The sequence below is a fragment of the Bufo bufo genome, chromosome 5, assembly GCF_905171765.1.
Source record: "Bufo bufo chromosome 5, aBufBuf1.1, whole genome shotgun sequence".
Lineage (NCBI taxonomy): Eukaryota > Metazoa > Chordata > Amphibia > Anura > Bufonidae > Bufo > Bufo bufo.
The window spans coordinates 312284483-312305652 of record NC_053393.1 but is presented as its reverse complement, the minus strand read 5'-3'; the positions used below and the strand labels follow the sequence as shown (position 1 = coordinate 312305652).

The 21170-nt window shown below is 41.4% G+C and overlaps 1 protein-coding gene across 2 annotated transcripts in view; it reads right to left on the bottom strand.

Annotated features, from left to right (window-relative positions):
• The window catches only part of LOC121002769 (NFX1-type zinc finger-containing protein 1-like), a 291483-nt gene that overhangs the window by 29389 nt on the left and 240924 nt on the right, over positions 1–21170 (bottom strand). For both annotated transcript variants that reach the window (XM_040434303.1, XM_040434304.1), the window contains one exon: positions 7521–7631. In XM_040434303.1, coding sequence (XP_040290237.1) covers positions 7521–7631 — 111 coding nt within the window. The remainder of the gene's footprint in view (positions 1–7520; positions 7632–21170) is intronic.

Genomic DNA, 21170 nt, shown 5'->3' with positions numbered 1-21170 from the left:
ATTTTTGTGTGATTTTGTTGTCAGCACATTCAACTATGTAAAGAACAAAGTATTTCAGAAAAATATTTAATTAATTCAGATCTAGGATGTGTTATTTTTGTGTTCCCTTTATTTTTTTGAGCAGTGTATATACACACTACTAACAAAAAGTTAGGGATATTTGGCATTGACACTCGGGTGAAATTTATGGAAAACTTAAAAAGTTCATGCTACAGTTATAGTATATCATGAAAGTAGGGCATTTAAGTAGAAGCATGCAATGGTGATTTCCTCATCTCAAACAATTTATTGAAACGAAAGCCAACAATAGTGGTGGGTATACCCCCACAGAAAAAAAGGTCTCAATAACTTGTCATGTGGCCTTGAGCATCAATTACAGCTTGACAACGACGTCTCATGCTGTTTACAAGTCAACTTATTGTCTGCTTAGGCATTCCACTCTTCTTAAAGGGTGGCCCTCAGATCATTGAGGTTCTGGGGTACAGAGTTACGAGTCTCTACATGGCAACTCAGCTAATCCCATAGTTTTTCAGTGTGATTCAGGTCTCGAGAAAGTGCAGGCCACTCCATTTGAGGTACCCCAGTCTCCAGCAGCCGTTCTCTAATGATGCAACCTTGATGAGCTGGTGCATTGTCGTTCATGAAGATGAAATTAGATGTTGTTCATGCAGTGGGACAATGACTGGTTTAATGATGTTATTCAAGTAGTATGGGCTTGTCACTGTACCTTAGGGCAGTTCTGTATTGACTAGGCACACCTGCCCACACTGTAACACCACCACCACCAAAGGCTCATCTGGTGACAAGAGTGGCTGATGCAAAGCAATCTCCTTGACATCTCCAACATCATTGGTAACCATCAATTGTGCTCAGCGTGAATCAACTTTCATCAGTGAACAGCACTAAGGCCCACTGGTCCCTCGTCCAGTGTAGATGCTCCCTGGTGCATGCAAGATGATGACACCTGTGGTCAGGTACCCTTGCAAGTCATCTAGCATGCAGACCACGCTGATGTAAATGGTTTTGAATGGTCTCATGTGACACTTGGGTGCCTCTGACCTCCTTTAAATGTGTATGGAGCTGTGTGACATTTATCATCCGGTTCCACAGGGCATTATTCACAATGAAGCGGTCATTAGTGTGGGATGTGGCCAAAGGACGTCCACTTCTATGCCATTCTGTGACTCTTCCAGTCTCCCTGTATCTCTGTTGCAGCCTGATGAGCTGATGATACTGTCACGGATTAACCGAGACATACATACGTCCCCATGACAGTGAGTGGCAGGAGATCTTTGAGACTGGCAACACGTGGTTTGGTTTAACATGTTCGTCTGTGTTGTTCCTGGTACTGGCCACACCCTTAACCTCCAGGTGTTGCTATTGTGGTCATTTAACTTTCCCTATTTATAGTTGTCTCTCCCACAATGCTGTGCGGTCTATAGCTTCAGTTGGACCTGTGGATAGCTGGTGTTTGGATCTCATCTGAGTTCCTGGTGCTGTCATAGCTTCTTGGACGTTGTATTTTGGCTTTTCTGTGTGTTGCAGTTCTTTGTTGCTTTGTATTAGGCCTTAAGGAGACTCCCGTTCATCCTTCCTTTTGGAGGAACAGGATGTCTCATTCCTGTCATTAGTACCAGGGTCCTTTAGGGTTAGATAGGACTTTAGGTACTTCCTGTGTATGAACTCACCTACCTCTGGGGTCTGTTCATACTGGTAGTCAGTCCTTTTCCCTTTCCCTCCTATGTTCGGTGTGGGAGTTTCCCTCCTACACTACAGCGTGACATTATAAACCGCCCAAACCGTAATTTTTTTTGTTTGTTCTAGTGCAGCCATGGATCTATTTGCTGCACTGGCAGGACAGTTGCAAGGGCTGTCTTTGGAAGTAGCGGATCTCCGGACGACAGATTCAGAGACCACAGGCTAAAGTTGCCCCCCCGGACAGATTCTCTGGGGGACGTGATACTTTCATTTTGTTTAGGGAGGTGTGCAAACTGTATTTTAGGCTATGACCACACTCATCTGGGGATGAGAAACAGCAAGTCGGTGTGGATATTTCATTGCTTAATGGAGATGCGCAGTCATGGGCTTTTTCTCTGCCGACCGGATCGCAGTCTCTCGGATGAATTTTTTGATGCTTGGGTCTTATCTATGACGATCCGGATCAAACATTCCTGTCCGAAACCAAGCTGCATTGCCTTTGTCAGGGAGATCGTTCTGCTGAGATTTATTGCTCTGAGTTTAGGAGGTGGGCCACAGATACTGAGTGGAACGATCCGGCTCTCCGTAGCCAGTTTTGTCAGGGTTTATCAGGGAGGTTGAAGGACGCTTTGGCCTTTAATGAAACTCCTGTGTCTCTGGTGGCTTCTATGTCTCTTGCTATATGCATTGATAGTCGCCTTAGAGAAAGATTTAGTGGCCATCCCTCTCAGGATGTACTATAACATGATGCATCGTCCTCCTCTGACACTGTGGTTGATGATACTCCTGAGTTTAGGTCTGGGGACCAACCCAAGCAGTTAGGGGGAGCTCCTCCTGGATTTGCTTTTAAGAATACCGGTTGTAAGAAGGGAGTGTGTTTTTTCTGCGAACAGGAGGGACATTGTATCGGAATATGTCCATATATTCAGCGTTAAAAAAAAAAAAAGGATGTTTAATTCCCATCTGACTCTTGGAGGGGTGAGAAGAGAGTCAGAAAAATGCTCATTTGTCTTTTGTGTTGGAGGGTCTCCCTGCTCCGGTGGTTTTGGGTTTGCCGAGGTTGAGCAAGCACAATCTAACCATTGACAATTGCATTGACAATTGTCTTAATACATCTTTTTCTGTTTTAACTACTAAGGCATTGCCTTCATTTATATCTGATTTTGCCAACGTATTTTCTGAGAGTGGATGCCAAGATTTACCTCCACATCGGGAATATGATTGTCCTATCAACCTTATTCCCGGAGCTGAGTTGCCCAAATCTAGGTTGTATAACCTTTCTGGACCTGAAAGACTGGTCATGAGAGAGTATATTACCGAGAGTTTGGCTAAAGGACACATAAGACCTTCCAAATCTCCAGTGGCAGCAGGGTTTTCTTTTGTTAAAAAAAACAAACTGAGGTCTTCGGCCATGTCTGGATTTCCGTGAACTCAATCGGATTACTGTCCGTGATCCTTACCCCCTTACTTTGATTCCTGATTTGTTTAACTACATTGTTGGTGTCAAGGTGTTCTCCAAGTTGGACTTAAGGGGGGCATATAATCTGGTCAGGATCAAGGAAGGGGATGAATGGAAGACGGCTTTCAATACTCCTGAGGGTCATTTTGAGAACCCAGTCATGCCTTTTGGGTTGACCAATGCTCCTGTGGTTTTCCAGAATTTTGGTGGGGAGGTTTGTAGTCGTGTATTTGGATGACACATTGATTTATTCTCCAAAAGTGGAGATACATCAGGATCACGTTAGACAGGTGTTGCAGATCCTAAGGGATAATAAATTGTATGCAACATTAGAGAAGTGTGTTTTTTCTGTACACGATGTATAATTTTTGGGATACCTGTTGTCTTCGGATTTTCTAATTGATCCGGAGAAAATCTGTGCCGTATTGGACTGGGATCGACCCGAAAATCTGAAGGCTCTTATGCAGTTTTTAGGGTTCACCAATTATTACCGAAAATGTATTCACTATTCGACAGTGGTGAAACCCTTAACTGACATGACTAAGAAAGGGACGGATGTCTCAGTGTGGTCTGATTCGGCGTTACAAGCTTTTTCTGCCACTCCATTTGAAGAGAGGAGCAGACTGCGTCTGTGCGAGCAAGTGGATAAGGTGAGTGATTTTTATGTATATTTTTTTTAAACCCAAAAGGCCATATTTCACTAGCGTATTACCGTTTGTAACAGCTGTTAGTCGTTTGTTAATTCATTACAAATCAAATTTCTTGTCAAACTTCAGCGAAGCTACTGAATGTAATTTTTTAAAACTTCGCTTATTTCTATATATGACCATTGGCTGTGGTATCTAATGGGCTATATAGTCTGTGTTAGAAGTTATGGTGATCCTGGCCATAGCTCCGGGGTGTCAACACTCACTGTATATTACACCTGAAAACCACTGCTTATGGCTGCATCCGAGCTGACTGTGTTCCCCTGAACTGAACTGACTGTATCATAGTGTTTTATGATGGTCAGCTTTATATAAGATTGCAGATCTCTTGTACAGAACTCAGATACAGTATATATTATAATGCATTGTAGACCTATTTGGTATCGCTGCGTCTATATTGGCGGGCTCTATAAAAATATCACATTATCTAGCCCGTCAAGTGAATGCTGTAAAAAAAAAAAAAACAATGCAAGAACAACCATTTTTGGTCACCTCACCTCCCAAAAAACATAATATCAAGCAATCAAAAAGTCCTCTAAAATTGTAGCAATGAAAAGATGACCTCATCCCACAAAAAATGAGCCCTCACACAAGCCCATCACCAGAAAAAGAATAAATAGGGCTCTCAGAAACACACAAAAACATGATTTTTTTCAAAAATGATTTTATTGTGTAGCAACCCTTCTTTAAAAATGCTTCTATTGTGTACAACTGAAAATTTAAAAAAAATTTAAATAGGTCATCTGTAATGACTGTTCTATAAAAAATATCACATAACCTATCCCATCAGGTCAATGCCATAAAAAATAAAAATAAAAACAATGGAGAACAGCCATTTTTGGTCACCTCCATCAAAAAGTTGTATGTACAGTATATATAGTAGAAATGATATTGGCAACTCATCATGCAACATATTGGGTGCTAAAATGGCATATCTTTGAAAAACTTGCAATTTGCAGTTTGTTGCTGCACATTCATTTCTGCAAAATACTTGTGGAGTCAAAATGCTCACTTTACCCCTTAATAAATACCTTGAGGGTGTCGTTAACAAATTGGATCACTTCTCAGGGTTCCATTTATTATTTCACCCCAGAGTATCTTCAGTTGCCAGCACAAGATCCGTAAATCACACGTTGGCCCTCAAAATGCACATGGTTCCCACTCATACATTCAGGCAAAAGATTAGGGCCACATGCAGGTCGTTTTTAAAGCCAGGAAGCAGGACATAATAATGAGGGCTGATTTTTCACACTGGCACATGATGGGCACAAGATGTAGGGCATTGAAGTGGCATATCTATGGAAAAATTGCAATTTGCACCATCTTCTGTGCTTTAATTTTTTGCTAAACATCCATGGGGACAAAATGCTCAAGACATCCCTTAACAAATACCTTGAGGGATATAGTTTACAAAATGTGGTCACTTCTCAGGAGTTTCCTTTATTATTCAAACTAGAGCATGTATGGTCCACTTGCAAGCATGTCAGATTTGCAAAATTAGGTTCTGTCAGGAAGTTGAAAACTGGCTCTGTATGGAAGGGCTTAAAGGGGTTGTCTCACTTCGGCAAATGGCATTTATCGTGAAGTTAAAGTTAATGCAAGACACTTACTAATGTATTGTGATTGTCTATATTGCTTCCTTTGCTGACTCGATTCATTTTTCAGTAGCATTATACACTGCTCATATCCAGGGGTTACGACCACAGCTGCAGTGCAGTAAATAGGTGGCTGGAATAGGAGCTGCTGTGCATGCATGCTAATACAACCTTCAACAGTCCAGCAGCAGTGACAGTTGTGCTTGCACACTATAGGAAAAGGCTCTGGCCTCTCTGGTGGCTGGGACTGAAGAAGCGCACATAGGCATGCATGAGCATCAGGATCTGTCCTGGCCATTTCATATGTGTGCTGCAGCGGTGGTCATAACCTCTGGATATGAGCAGTGTATAATGTGATAAAAAAAAATCAAGCCAGCAAAGGAGACAATATGGACAATCTCAATATATTAGTAGTGCCTTGTAATACATGATAAATGCCATTTGGTGAAGTGAGACAACCCCTGTAACCATTTTTCATAGAACGGCTTTTGTGCTTGTGTGCACGACCTACGTTCTTTTGAGATTTAGCTCACAGACATACAGTACAGACCAAAAGTTTGGACACACCTTCTCATTCAAAGAGTTTTCTTTATTTTCATGACTAGGAAAATTGTAGATTCACACTGAAGGCATCAAAACTATGAATTAACACATGTGGAATTATATACATAACAAACAAGTGTGAAACAACTGAAATATGTCATATTCTAGGTTCTTCAAAGTAGCCACCTTTTTGCTTTGATTACTGCTTTGCATTCTCTTGATGAGCTTCAAGAAGTAGTCCCCTGAAATGGTTTTCACTTCACAGGTGTGCCCTGTCAGGTTTAATAAGTGGGATTTCTTGCCTTATAAATGGGGTTGGGACCATCAGTTGCGTTGAGGAGAAGTCAGGTGGATACACAGCTGATAGTCCTACTGAATAGACTGTTAGAATTTGTATTATGGCAAGAAAAAAGCAGCTAAGAAAAACGAGTGGCCATCATTACCTTAAGAAATGAAGGTCAGTCAGTCAGCCGAAAAATTGGGAAAACTTTGAAAGTAAGGGCTATTTGACCATGAAGGAGAGTGATGGGGTGCTGCGCCAGATGACCTGGCCTCCACAGTCACCGGACCTGAACCCAATCGAGATGGTTTGGGGTGAGCTGGACCGCAGAGTGAAGGCAAAAGGGCCAACAAGTGCTAAGCATCTCTGGGAACTCCTTCAAGACTGTTGGAAGACCATTTCAGGGGACTACCTCTTGAAGCTCATCAAGAGAATGCCAAGAGTGTGCAAAGCAGTAATCAAAGCAAAAGGTGGCTACTTTGAAGAACCTAGAATATGACATATTTTCAGTTGTTTCGCACTTGTTTGTTATGTATATAATTCCACATGTGTTAATTCATAGTTTTGATGGCTTCATAGTCATGAAAATAAAGAAAACTCTTTGAATGAGAAGGTGTGTCCAAACTTTTGGTCTGTACTGTATATCTTGAAATTTTTGTTTAGAATTTGCTGGTAATTCAGAATTAATTGTTCCTTTATCAGAAGATCCATCATCTTTTAGGACTTCTGTGAAAATCTGATATTACGTTTTGGGTCAAATTTATGCAGAAATCGAGAACATTGTGAAGAGTTCACAAACTTTTAAGCACCACAGTAGATCTAACTAATGAGACTAAAATGAAATGCATGATACATTCTCTTAAAAAGAACAGAACTCTGGTTGCCAGTAAATTGCTCCTACTGCTAACTACAGGCAGAGAATACTTTATAGACATCATGAGGATTCCCTGCTCAGGACTTCTTGTCCAGTAGCCAGAGCTAAGATCAACTGATGAACTTGGTGTGGCCATTTTTAAGATTGCTCATTCATTTGAATTGGTGCCACTGCTATATAAAACAAAATTTCTACTACAAAATCTGCGGACAGAAGTAGTTTTCCCTGGTCATCATGACAACTGTGCTCCATTGTCACATTGTCTTGGTCAGCACTAGCCAAATACCAGTTAGATTTGTAGTTTGTTTACTTGTGAAACACTATAAATTGTCATATGCCACACCGTATTTAACTTAGAACTTACTTGATAGTTAAGGCGGACGTATGGTATGCCCATTCTGATCAGTCTCTCAAACATTGACACTTCCAGATTAAAATTTTTTGCCACTTCATACACAGTTGTTGCTGGGCGGAGCTGCATAGACAAAGACATTTAGCAGTGGAAAAGCAAACTAAATAATATATTCAAATGTCGATGCTAGTATGGAAAGGGTACCTCTTTCCATTTTTATTATAGTGTTCATCTACGGGAATGGGTGAAAGGAGATTGACATCTGCATTAGGGTATGGCCACACGATCAGTTTTCCGCATACAGTTTTGGAAGCCAAAACCAGGAATGAATTAAAAACAGAGGAGTCATCATTTCTGGCCTTAATTCTTTCTCACCTTTCAAGATCTACTCCTGATTTTAGCTTTCAAACCTGCATGCATAAACCTGACTGTGTGGTCATACTCGTACTGTTTTATTTAAGTCAGACAGACCTACATCAACATTAGTCTTAATCAGTGGTGTACATAGAGAAGTAAGGGCCCCGTAGCAAGGATCAAACCAGGCCCCCCACCCAGGACAGAAGGGTTTCTGCCTAAAACCCTTTTCAATGACCCTTGGGCCATTTTTCCACTGCCCCATTTGCTAAAAGTTGTTCCAGTAGAGGGTAGAGTCTGGACCAAGTTTTTACCTCCAGTAGAAGAGGACATAATCCCAACTAAGACTGGGCCCCCTCTTGCCCTGGGCCCCATAGCAGTCGCATTGTCTGCCGCTATGGTAGTTACACCCCTGGTCTTAATAAATACAAACATTTGCTGAAGAGTCAGCAGTGCTGATTTCCCTTTACTCTGGTGTCATTCTGACCTCACAAGGTCATATTGATGTGACAAAGTATAGCCTTAAGGGCTGTAAGCACACATACAGGTATGGGTTTGACATTTCTGGGGCCCCAAGCAAAGTTATGTCTTATGTCTAAGACAGCCAACCAGGAATTCCTGCATCCTTAGAACCACCATGACGAATTATTTAAGCCATGTCTCATCTCTGCAAAGTTAGGCACATAGACATCTTAGTTTCCTTACATTCCCATCATCATCCCCTCCTGGTGCCCCAACAGAGTCATCCTGTTGTTACCCACAACACTGTGCTTTCCAATACCCCCATATACCATTCTTATGAAATAATAGTGACATAAAGATAGTGTCACGGCTGAAGGTGGGGGAAACCCTCAGCCGTGCGATGCCAGAAGATGGATGGTCGGTGCAAGGCCAGGACAGGAATCAGGGAGCAGGTCACCTCCTATCAATCCCTAATTCTGACCCTGTCTCCTAGCCGTATGAGCCGACCCTGATGGTGGGAGGGCTCATACTCCGGAACCTTGAAGTCCCTTCTAGCCCTCAGGGTGGCCCTAGACTAGGAGCAGGGTAAGACGACCTGTTCCTCCTGGATACGGAGGAACAGGAGTCTCACTGGTCAAGCTACAAAGAAAGGGGAACATGAACAGCTTATGGCAATGGCAGGTAAATGCAACAACACAACACCTACCTGCCACAGACACAGAGCCTGGAACCTATGTGCAGGTGCTGCTGTCCACAAGAACTCAAACGGACACAGCACACACCACACCTCACACAGGAACTCAGGACCATAAGCTGCAATAACAAGGAGACCAAACACACACCTTCATAACACCATGTAACATAACTTATGACCACAAGGGTGGCCCTCACTGGCCGATGGGATATAAACCAGGAGGAAGACTCCAGCTAACCATGGCTGAAGTACCCCTCAGACATCTGCTTTCAACTGAGGCTAAATAGCCCATGTAGCCACACCCACACAGACACACCCAGTGCACACACACTAGGAAGGGAATTAACCCTTCTCACACCAGGGAAGGGAAGACAGCCACTTAAAGGGGACGTGCACCCATACAAAAACCTTGTGCACAACAAACAAACACAAGGCACACCTAATAGACAGGTTGCCAGGTGCAACCGCATGCAATGACAGCGAGCAGCCTAGCAACCAGCTCCAACTGCTCTACTGCCACATACCTAATGTTGCCAGTGGCAACCACAGGTGAAGCAACATACTTCAGCCCTCACCTGTGATTGACAACAACCCCAGACCACAGGCAACTGCATGCGGTTCAGGAGTCACGGCCATTACCATGGTCGTGACAGATAGTCCCCAAAGTGCTCCAGAAAGTCCCACAAATAGTAATAATTATCTCCCAAACTGCCCTCATTAGTAATAGTGCCCCTACAATGATAATGCTTCCCAATGATGCCCCTATTAGTAATAGTGACCTCCATACTGTGCCCAAAAATAATATTGAACTCCCAATAGTAATAATGCAGTTATAATGCCCCTAGTATTTATAATTGCTCCCCTTTAGTTCCCCCAGTATCATAAATATATCAACAGCTGATATAAGTTATACGTTTTCTTGTATATAATGATATTGGCCATGCTGGTTTGCCCTAAGATGTTATGGTATACATTTATATATGTACAGCTGGTATATTACTTTTTCTTATGTAAAGTGATAAATGGACCAATTTTCTTATATAAAGTAACTGGTACACCCTGATTCAGAAGATACCTAGGTTATAATAACGGAATGATTCATGTCCCTATATATAAGAACATTTGTTCATTTATTACTTTACAAAAGAAAAAGTAGATACCAGCTGTACATATATGAATGTATACTAGAAAAAGCTTAAGGCAAACCAGCATGCTTCATATCATCATATACAAGAAGACGTATAACTTACACCAGCTGTACATATATAATTATATGCAGAAGATACCCAGGTTATACCTGCATGGTCCATATTTCTATTTACAGGAAAACATACAGTATAACATACCAGCTGTACATATACACTATAAATATATACAGAATATACCCAGGCTATACCAGCATGGTCCATATCACTGTATACAAGAATAATAATAACATACTGTATACCAGCTGTACATATAAAATTATACACAGGAGATATCCAAGTTATTCCAGCATGGTCCATATCACTATATACAAGAAGACATATAACTTATACCAGCTGTACATATATAATTACCAGAATATACAGAAGATGCCCAGGTTAATACCAGCATGGTCCAAATCACTATATACAAGAAGACGTATGACTTATACAAGATGTACATGTAAAATTTGTATCATAAATACTGATATATATTAATATATGTACAGCTGATATATACATTTTGTTTCAGACCACGCTGGTAATGGCTGCAGCATACTGTACCAGAATTCATATTTTATTGGGGCACAGGGGCAGGTTGCATTTTACTCCTACCAACATTCATACTGACAATATGAATGCTGGTAGAAGTGAGCTGCTGCAGCCTGCCCCTGTGTCCCAATAAAATATGAATTGTGGTACAGTATGCTGCAGCCAATACCAGCGTGGTCTAAACAAAATGTATATACCAGCTGTACATATATAGTTGCAAGAAAAAGTATGTGAACCCTTTGGAATGATATGGATTTCTGCACAAATTGGTCATAAAATGTGATCTGATCTTCATCTAAGTCAAAACAATAGACAATCACAGTCTGCTTAAACTAATAACACACAAAGAATTAAATGTTACCATGTTTTTATTGAACACACCATGTAAACATTCACAGTGCAGGTGTAAAAAGTATGTGAACCCTTGGATTTAATAACTGGTTGAACCAGCAATAACTTCAACCAAACGTTTCCTGTAGTTGCAGATCAGACGTGCAGAACGGTCAGGAGTAATTCTTGACCATTCCTCTTTACAGAACTGTTTCAGTTCAGCAATATTCTTGGAATGTCTGGTGTGAATTGCTTTCTTGAGATCATGCCACAGCATCTCAAATCGGGTTGAGGTCAGGACTCTGATGTGGCCACTCCAGAAGGCGTATTTTCTTCTGTTTAAGCCATCCTGTTGTTGATTTACTTCTATGCTTTGGGTTGTTGTCCTGTTGCAACACCCATCTTCTGTTGAGCATCAGCTGGTGGACAGATGGCCTTAAGTTCTCCTGCAAAATGTCTTGATAAACTTGGGAATTCATTCTTCCTTCGATGATAGCAATCCGTCCAGGCCCTGATGCAGCAAAGCAGCCCCAAGCCATGATGCCCCCACCACCATACTTCACAGTTGGGATGAGGTTTTGATGTTGGTGTGCTGTGCCTCTTTTTCTCCACACATAGTGTTGTGTGTTTCTTCCAAACAACTCAACTTTGGTTTCACCTGTCCACAGAATATTTTGCCAGTACTGCTGTGGAACATCCAGGTGCTCTTGTGCAAACTGTAAACGTGCAGCAATGTTTTTTTGGGACAGCAGTGGCTTCTTCTGTGGTATCCTCCCATGAAATCCCTTCTTGTTTAGTGTTTTACGTATAGTAGATTCGCTAACAGGGATGTTAGCATATGCCAGAGACTTCTGTAAGTCTTTAGCTGACACTCTAGGATTCTTCTTCACCTCATTGAGCAGTCTGCGCTGTGCTCATGCAGTCATCTTTACAGGACGGCCACTCCTAGGGAGAGTAGCAGCAGTGCTGAACTTTCTCCATTTATAGACAATTTGTCTTACCGTGGACTGATGAACAGCAAGGCTTTTGGAGATACTTTTATAACCCTTTCCAGCTTTATGCAAGTCAAAAATTCTTAATCGTAGGTCTTCTGAGAGCTCTTTTGAGTGAGGCATCATTCACATCAGGCAATGCTTCTTGTGAAAAGCAAACCCAGAACTGCTGTGTGTTTTTTATAGGGCAGGGCAGCTGTAACCAACACCTCCATTCTCATCTCATTGATTGGACTGCAGTTGGCTGACACCTCACTCCAATTAGCTCTTGGAGATGTCATTAGTTTAAGGGCTCACATACTTTTTCCACCTGCACTGTGAATGTTTACATGGTGTGTTCAATAAAAACATGGTAACATTTAATTCTTTGTGTGTTATTAGTTTAAGCAGACTGTGATTGTCTATTGTTGTGACTTAGATGAAGATCAGATCACATTTTATGACCAATTTGTGCAGAAATCCATATCATTCCAAAGGGTTCACATACTTTTTCTTGCAACTGTATAAATATTATCCCCCGTGACATCATCCATAGGATGCAGATACAGTTGAAAGTTGTGGCGCTGTCTGACCCACCTTTCAGTAGTTTGCGTGGTGGTAAAGACCGCCACTGCACACATTTCATGCACTATTTTAACCCTATAACTACTCTATTTTAACAATATTTTAACCCTATAACCGTATAGATGTTGTTTTTATTTCAGATGCTCTGATATCTTGACAGACATAGGTTAATGAAAAGTTTGCATAATGGCTGTGCTTCTTTGTACAATCATAACTGTGAAGGAATAGATTTTTTTATGGACTTCCCTAATATCTTTTTCAGCCTAATTATTCCCCACTTCAGCTGCACAACTAGATGCATTTCTCTCACAAGCAGGGGGCGTCTCCCTTCTGTGCAATAGATAAGGAGAGAAATATCACACCTAAAGAAAGGCAGGCCACTCATGATTTTTCAGAAGCAGTGTAGAAGTAGTGTTCTTTGCTCAGGCTCTTAGCTAGTTCTGAAACGCACCACTACCTCTCTGCCATGTTCTGTGTCTCTGTTACTAGGGATGGATCTTGCCGGCCAACAGGCAGTTGACTGCAAATTAGGTGGAAGGAGAGCCCTAGTGGCCATGACTTTACAGTTTTTTTCAGGTGGATACAGGTGCTGACAGACAGCTTGGATGAGCCAATCAGTGGGGCAGCAGGCAGGGAGGTGCCCTTGCAAAATGAGCAGAATGTCAATCTATTTTGAGTTATGAATGAAGGTGGTTGTGTCTATGTAGTGTCTGACAGAAAATGATCTTAGGGACAGTGTTCAGTCACAATCAAGCTTCTATTCTAGTGTCAGGGACAGTGATGGGAAAGGCTAGAAAGAAGAATAGTTGTGTAGAATAGGGAAAGGAACGGAAAGCTTGCAGCCAGGGATTCAGGAGTGAGGTGCTGAGGCTGGGTGTACTAGGCAGTGCTTTCTAGCTGCAACTACTGCCTTATAACAAAGCTGCAAATCTGCAAAACCTCAAAAGCAGCTACACGCAAGAACATTTCTTTATTTTTACCATTTGAATAGACATTTCCAAACCTGAGTTCAAGTGTTGGTATGGGGGGAATAAGCTCAATACAACTGTACAACACGAGTTTTACAATCCAGACGGTATAGTTTTAAATCTTAGTGAAAACACCTGAAATAGTAGACATCTCCATACAGTTCAAGTGTTTTATTTATTTTTTGCAAAAAAAGGAATACAAGTGTACAACGCAGGTTTTTCAAACCAGAGTTCTAAATCTTAGAGAAAACACCTGAAATAGTAGTTTGAAATCTGGGACAGGGCATCTCCAGACATTTTTTTAAATGTTTTTTTTTGCAAAAATAGCAATACAAGTGTGTAACACGTTTTTTACAATCCAGAGGGCAGTATTTTAAATCTGAGTGAAAAACCGGGAAATATTAGGCCGAAATACTTTACAGGGCATCTGCAGAGAGTTCAAGTGTTGATGTGGTTTGCGAAAATAGCAATACAAGTGTACATTTGTTTTTCAATCCAGAGGGTAGCGTTTTCAATCTCTGAGTGAAAACACCGGAAATAGTAGGCTGAAATATTTTATAGGGCATCTTCAAACAGTTCAAGTGTTTATGCAGTTTGCAAAAATAGCAATACACATGTTTTACAATAAGGAGGGTAGCATTTTAAATCTATTAGTGAAGACACCAGAAAGGGTAGGCGGAAATATTTTACAGGGCATCTGCAGACAGTTCAAGCTTGCTGCTTTTCCAAGGCTGCTATTTCAAGTGCTGCTGTTAGAAGTGCATTGGAGATATTCAGGAGACTAACAGTCTAACTCAGAGTTTTTCCACTGTAGCAGATCTTCAGTGGTGTTTCTGGTGAATACACAGACACTGTGTTTCAAAAGAGGTAAGGAATTTGCTAGACACAGTATCTCTATTGTCTGATTGCAAATGAGCATAGGCAAGTAAGGTGTTAATTTGCTGTTGGGGGAGGAGCCTTTGTGGGAGTGTGTGTATATATATCCACACAGTATTAGCTTGCTAATCATAGCTTGCTGCTTTTCCAAGGCTGCTATTTCAAGTGCTGCTGTTAGAAGTGCATTGGAGATATTCAGGAGATACTCAGGAGGTAATCTGGAGGTGGATACAATCTAAACAAGTAAGATTTGTTTGTGTAAAATCTTTCCCCTCTTTACAATGGCAGATCTGGTTCTGTGCAGGAATTGTTGTGCTTTTATTTCAGGTTCCACTCTTCAAAGGTTTGGATACTGTCTGATCTGTAGCCAGCTCTCCATAATGCAGCAGGAAATTACCTTTTTGAAATATGAGATTTTTAAATTAACCACTAAACAAACTCAGGCTGAGAACATTGCAATGCCACTGCCACAAGGCCCCCTAGAAATGGAACATGGGTTACTGTAGGTTCAGGTAGACTGAGAGTTGTGGATAGAAGGCATGTCCCACAGTCTGTGGCTCTCCATAATTCATTTGCAGCACTTTCAGAGTGCAAGAGCAACATGGAGGATGGCTCAAGCACAGTGTGTGAGAAACAATCATCTCCCATGCCTAAAGTATGTAAGACTGCAGCCAAAGACAAAAAGGAGAAGGTGAGGATTGATAGTAAGCAGTTGTTGGTGGGCGATTCCATCATAAGAGGTGTAAAGTTTGAAGAGAATGGTGTTGTGAGATGTCTCCCTGGTGCTACCGCTAGCAGGGATAGACGACGGATCCTAAATATTGTTAGGCAAGCAAAGCAGGAAAGGGAAGTGGATGTTATTCTCCATCTTGGGACAAACGATCTGGCTTGCAATGAGGTTTCAAAGGTGAAAGAAGCTTTTCATACACTTGGAAAGGATATACGGGAGGTTGCATCAACTGTTTCATTCTCTGCAGCTTTGCCTGTGCATAACCTTCAGCATGACAGGAAGATGCGCATTAAGGAATTCAATGTATGGCTTGGTGAATGGTGTCTGAACCAAGGGTTTGGCTTTGTGTCTCATGATAGCTCTTGTTGGAATGGAAAAGAACTGTACAAGAAAGATGGTTTGCATCTTTCTCTCAAGGGAACGAATGTCCTCGGTGAACAGTTCCAAGTATTTGCTAAGAAGCATTTTAAACTAGGAAAGGGGGGCAAAAGAGTGATAATTCAGCAGTCCGACTGCCCCCCGGAACAATGCCAGAAGAGGCCAGTAGCACAAAGGTTAAGAAATGACAAGCTCAGAGTCTTGTCTACAAATGCTCGCAGTCTAGGGAATAAGATCAATGAGCTTGAGGCTATAATGGCATCTGAGAATATAGATGTAGTGGCTGTTACTGAGACGTGGTTCAAGGGGAGTAATGACTGGGATATATCAATACCAGGGTTCTCTCTATACAGGAAAGACAGAGAAGGCAAGAAGGGGGAGGGGTAGCCCTGTATGTGAAAGATAGCATAAAATCTAATTTGATACAAGTTAGCGAGAACAATTTAGAGTCAGTTTGGGTTACCTTGCAGCTTGATAATCATAAGGTAACTCGTGTAGGTGTTATATATAGACCACCTACCCAAGTCAAAGAATTAGATGATCTACTAGTTGAGGAAATAGCTAAAATGACATTGAAGGGGGAAGTTATCATTATGGGAGACTTCAATCTTCCAGATGTAAACTGGAAAACCAAAATAGCTAGTTCTGCCAAGAGTACAGATATTCTAAATTCCCTACTGGGATTATCTCTACAGCAAGTAGTGGAGGAGCCAACCCGGAAGGAGGCCATTTTAGATTTAGTATTCACAAATGGGAATTTGGTATCTGATATTACTGTAGGGGAAAGCTTGGGATCTAGTGATCACCAGTCAGTGTGGTTTACTATAAGTACAGTGACTGAGTCACACCACACAAAAACAAAAGTTTTAGATTTTAGAAAAACAGACTTTTCTAAGATTAGATTAGTGGTATACGAGTCTCTATCAGACTGGAACAGTTTAATTGGAGTCCAGGAGAAATGGGACTACTTAAAAGTGGCACTATTGAAGGCAACAGAAGATTGCATTAGGCTTGTCAATAAAAGCAAAAAAAGGAAGAGACCACTGTGGTACACAGCAGAAGTGGCCAAAATCATTAAAAACAAAAAGATAGCATTTAGGAATTATAAAAAAAAAAAAAAAAAAACGAGGATGACAGACAAATTTATTAGATTAGGCAGAGCGAGGCCAAACAAGTTATAAGAGCTTCTAAAGCACAGGCAGAAGAGAAATTAGCTCAGTCAGGGAAAAAAGGCGATAAGGCATTCTTCAGATACATAAATGAAAAAAGGAAACTAAAACAAGGAATTACCTAATTAAAAACTAAAGAAGGAAGGTATATGGAAGATGATAAAGAACTAGCTGACTGCCTCAATGAATACTTCTGTTCAGTTTTTACAAAGGAAAATGAAGGAGAAGGACCTCAGTTGGGAAAGAAGACTAATGAATCTTTTGACGCATGTGTCTTTACAGAGGAAGAGGTTCTAAGTCAACTGTCTACAATTAATACAAATAAGTCACAGGGGCCTGATGGGATACACCCAAAGCTATTAAAAGAGCTCAGCGGTGAACTAGCAAAACCTATTAACAGATTTATTTAACCAATCACTAGCAACAGGAGTCGTCCCAGAAGATTGGAAATTAGCAAATGTTGTGCCCATTCACAAGAAAGGTAGTAGGGAGGAATCGGGCAACTATAGGCCAGTAAGCCTGACATCAATAGTGGGGAAATTAATGGAAACCATACTTAAGGAGAGGATTATGGAACATCTAAAATCTTATGGATTGAAAGATGAAAAACAGCATGGGTTTACTTCAGGGAGATCATGTCAAACTAATCTTATTGATTTTTTTGATTGGGTGACTAAAATAATAGATGGAGGAGGTGCAGTAGACATCGCTTTTCTAGACTTTAGTAAGGCTTTTGATACTGTCCCACATAGAAGGCTTATCAATAAAGTGCAGTCATTGGGCTTGGACTCCCATATTGTTGAATGGATTAGGCAGTGGCTGAGGGACAGGCAACAGAGGGTTGTAGTCAATGGAGTATATTCAGACCAAGGTCTTGTTACCAGTGGGGTACCTCAGGGATCTGTTCTGGGACCCATATTGTTTAATATCTTTATCAGCGAAATTGCAGAAGGCCTCAATGGTAAGGTGTGTCTTTTTGCTGATGACACAAAGATTTGTAACAGGGTTGATGTTCCTGGAGGAATACACCAAATGGAAAAGGACTTAGGAAAACTAGAGGAATGGTCAAAAATCTGGCAACTAAAATTTAATGTTGATAAGTGCAAGATAATGCACCTGGGACGTAAAAACCCAAGAGCAGAATATAAAATCAGTGATACAGTCCTAACCTCAGTATCTGAGGAAAGGGATTTAGGGATCATTATTTCAGAAGACTTAAAGGTAGGCAGACAATGTCACAGAGCAGCAGGAAATGCTAGCAGAATGCTTGGGTGTATAGCAAGAGGAATTACCAGTAGAAAGAGGGAGGTGCTCATGCCGCTCTACAGAGCACTAGTGAGACCTCATTTGGAGTATTGTGCTCAGTACTGGAGACCATATTTCCAGAAGGATATTGATACTTTGGAGAGAGTTCAGAGAAGAGCTACTAAACTGGTACATGGATTGCAGGATAAAACTTACCAGGAAAGATTAAAGGACCTTAACATGTATAGCTTGGAAGAAAGATGAGACAGAGGGGATATGATAGAAACTTTTAAATACATAAAGGGAATCAACAAGGTAAAAGAGGAAAGAATATTTAAAAGAAGAAAAACTGCTACAAGAGGACATAGTTTTAAATTAGAGGGGCAAAGGTTTAAAAGTAATATCAGGAAGTATTACTTTACTGAGAGAGTAGTGGATGCATGGAATAGCCTTCCTGCAGAAGTGGTAGCTGCAAATACAGTGAAGGAGTTTAAGCATGCATAGGATAGGCATAAGGCCATCCTTCATATAAGATAGGGCCAGGGGCTATCCATAGTATTCAGTATATTGGGCAGACTAGATGGGCCAAATGGTTCTTATCTGCCGACACATTCTATGTTTCTATGTTTCTACAGGGAGTGCAGAATTATTAGGCAAGTTGTATTTTTGAGGATTAATTTTATTATTGAACAACAACCATGTTCTCAATGAACCCAAAAAACTCATTAAAATCAAAGCTGAATATTTTTGGAAGTAGTTTTTAGTTTGTTTTTAGTTTTAGCTATTTTAGGGGGATATCTGTGTGTGCAGGTGACTATTACTGTGCATAATTATTAGGCAACTTAACAAAAAACAAATATATACCCATTTCAATTATTTATTTTTACCAGTGAAACCAATATAACATCTCAACATTCACAAATATACATTTCTGACATTCAAAAACAAAACAAAAGCAAATCAGTGACCAATATAGCCACCTTTCTTTGCAAGGACACTCAAAAGCCTGCCATCCATGGATTCTGTCAGTGTTTTGATCTGTTCACCATCAACATTGCGTGCAGCAGCAACCACAGCCTCCCAGACACTGTTCAGAGAGGTGTACTGTTTTCCCTCCTTGTAAATCTCACATTTGATGATGGACCACAGGTTCTCAATGGGGTTCAGATCAGGTGAACAAGGAGGCCATGTCATTAGATTTTCTTCTTTTATACCCTTTCTTGCCAGCCACGCTGTGGAGTACTTGGACGCGTGTGATGGAGCATTGTCCTGCATGAAAATCATGTTTTTCTTGAAGGATGCAGACTTCTTCCTGTACCACTGCTTGAAGAAGGTGTCTTCCAGAAACTGGCAGTAGGACTGGGAGTTGAGCTTGACTCCATCCTCAACCCGAAAAGGCCCCACAAGCTCATCTTTGATGATACCAGCCCAAACCAGTACTCCACCTCCACCTTGCTGGCGTCTGAGTCGGACTGGAGCTCTCTGCCCTTTACCAATCCAGCCACGGGCCCATCCATCTGGCCCATCAAGACTCACTCTCATTTCATCAGTCCATAAAACTTTAGAAAAATCAGTCTTGAGATATTTCTTGGCCCAGTCTTGACGTTTCAGCTTGTGTGTCTTGTTCAGTGGTGGTCGTCTTTCAGCCTTTCTTACCTTGGCCATGTCTCTGAGTATTGCACACCTTGTGCTTTTGGGCACTCCAGTGATGTTGCAGCTCTGAAATATGGCCAAACTGGTGGCAAGTGGCATCTTGGCAGCTGCACGCTTGACTTTTCTCAGTTCATGGGCAGTTATTTTGCGCCTTGGTTTTTCCACACGCTTCTTGCGACCCTGTTGACTATTTTGAATGAAACGCTTGATTGTTCGATGATCACGCTTCAGAAGCTTTGCAATTTTAAGAGAGCGGCATCCCTCTGCAAGATATCTCACTATTTTTGACTTTTCTGAGCCTGTCAAGTCCTTCTTTTGACCCATTTTGCCAAAGGAAAGGAAGTTGCCTAATAATTATGCACACCTAATATAGGGTGTTGATGTCATTAGACCACACCCCTTCTCATTACAGAGATGCACATCACCTAATATGCTTAATTGGTAGTAGGCTTTCGAGCCTATACAGCTTGGAGTAAGACAACATGCATAAAGAGGATGATGTGGTCAAAATACTAATTTGCCTAATAATTCTGCACGCAGTGTATGTGGTTTGCGAAAATAGCAATACAAGTGTACAACAAAAGTTTTACTATCCAGAGGGTAGCGTTTTAAGTTCAAGTGTTGGTGTGTGTGTGTGTGTGTGTGTGTGGAGATAATAATCTCATAGTAGATTGACAACTTATGTTTTACACTAGGGAAAGCTATTTTGTGAATCTGTGTATTTGAAAGCCCACATGACATTAGGCCAAATCTTTTAGCGGGGCCAATAATGCATTATTTCCAAAATAATTTGTCAGTAGCAGTGTCTAAGTTCCAGAAAACAAACTTTCAAACTGTTCCATACTTTGTGTGACTGTGTACATTAGGGCAAATAACAGGACTATGGAAAAGTTCCAAACAAAAGACCCAGGACCAGGCCTTGTTCTTCCAAAGCCAGAATGTGGGTAGTAGCAGCACCAGCCATCTAGCCACAGTTTTCCCTGGCTTCAGAAGGGCAAAACATTATCACTGAGGAGACAGAGGATGAGATTGTGAATTGGACTGCTTACTCCTCTCAGTCAAAGCAAGATGACGTGGAGGTGACTTCTGAGTCTGCTTCGGAGCCACTGGGTCAAACATTCCTCATGTTCCTCCTACTTTATAGCCCCAGAGAAGCCATTCCATGCCGTCCTCTCTGTCTTTCTTGCCTCTTCTTAATGGGATACCTTCCTTTTTCCTAAGAAGAAGCAACAAAAGCACACCACTTCCTATGACTTGTGTGAGAGCAGTCAGCATTTGGACTGCCCTGAGGAGGAGGTTCAGCCCCGGAATTGACAGTGTGGGCAGCGACTGTGGCAGTCAATGCAAATATAGGACAGGAAATCAGGACGGGGGCCCAGGAGCACAACATGACATATCACAGTCTGATAAAAGTGGTAGGGAGGGTGAGGATTCCAATGATTGGGCTGCTGAGGAGGAGGTGGTAACATCAGAGGAGGAGGTTGGTGGCAGCAGCAGCAAAAAAGAGTGAA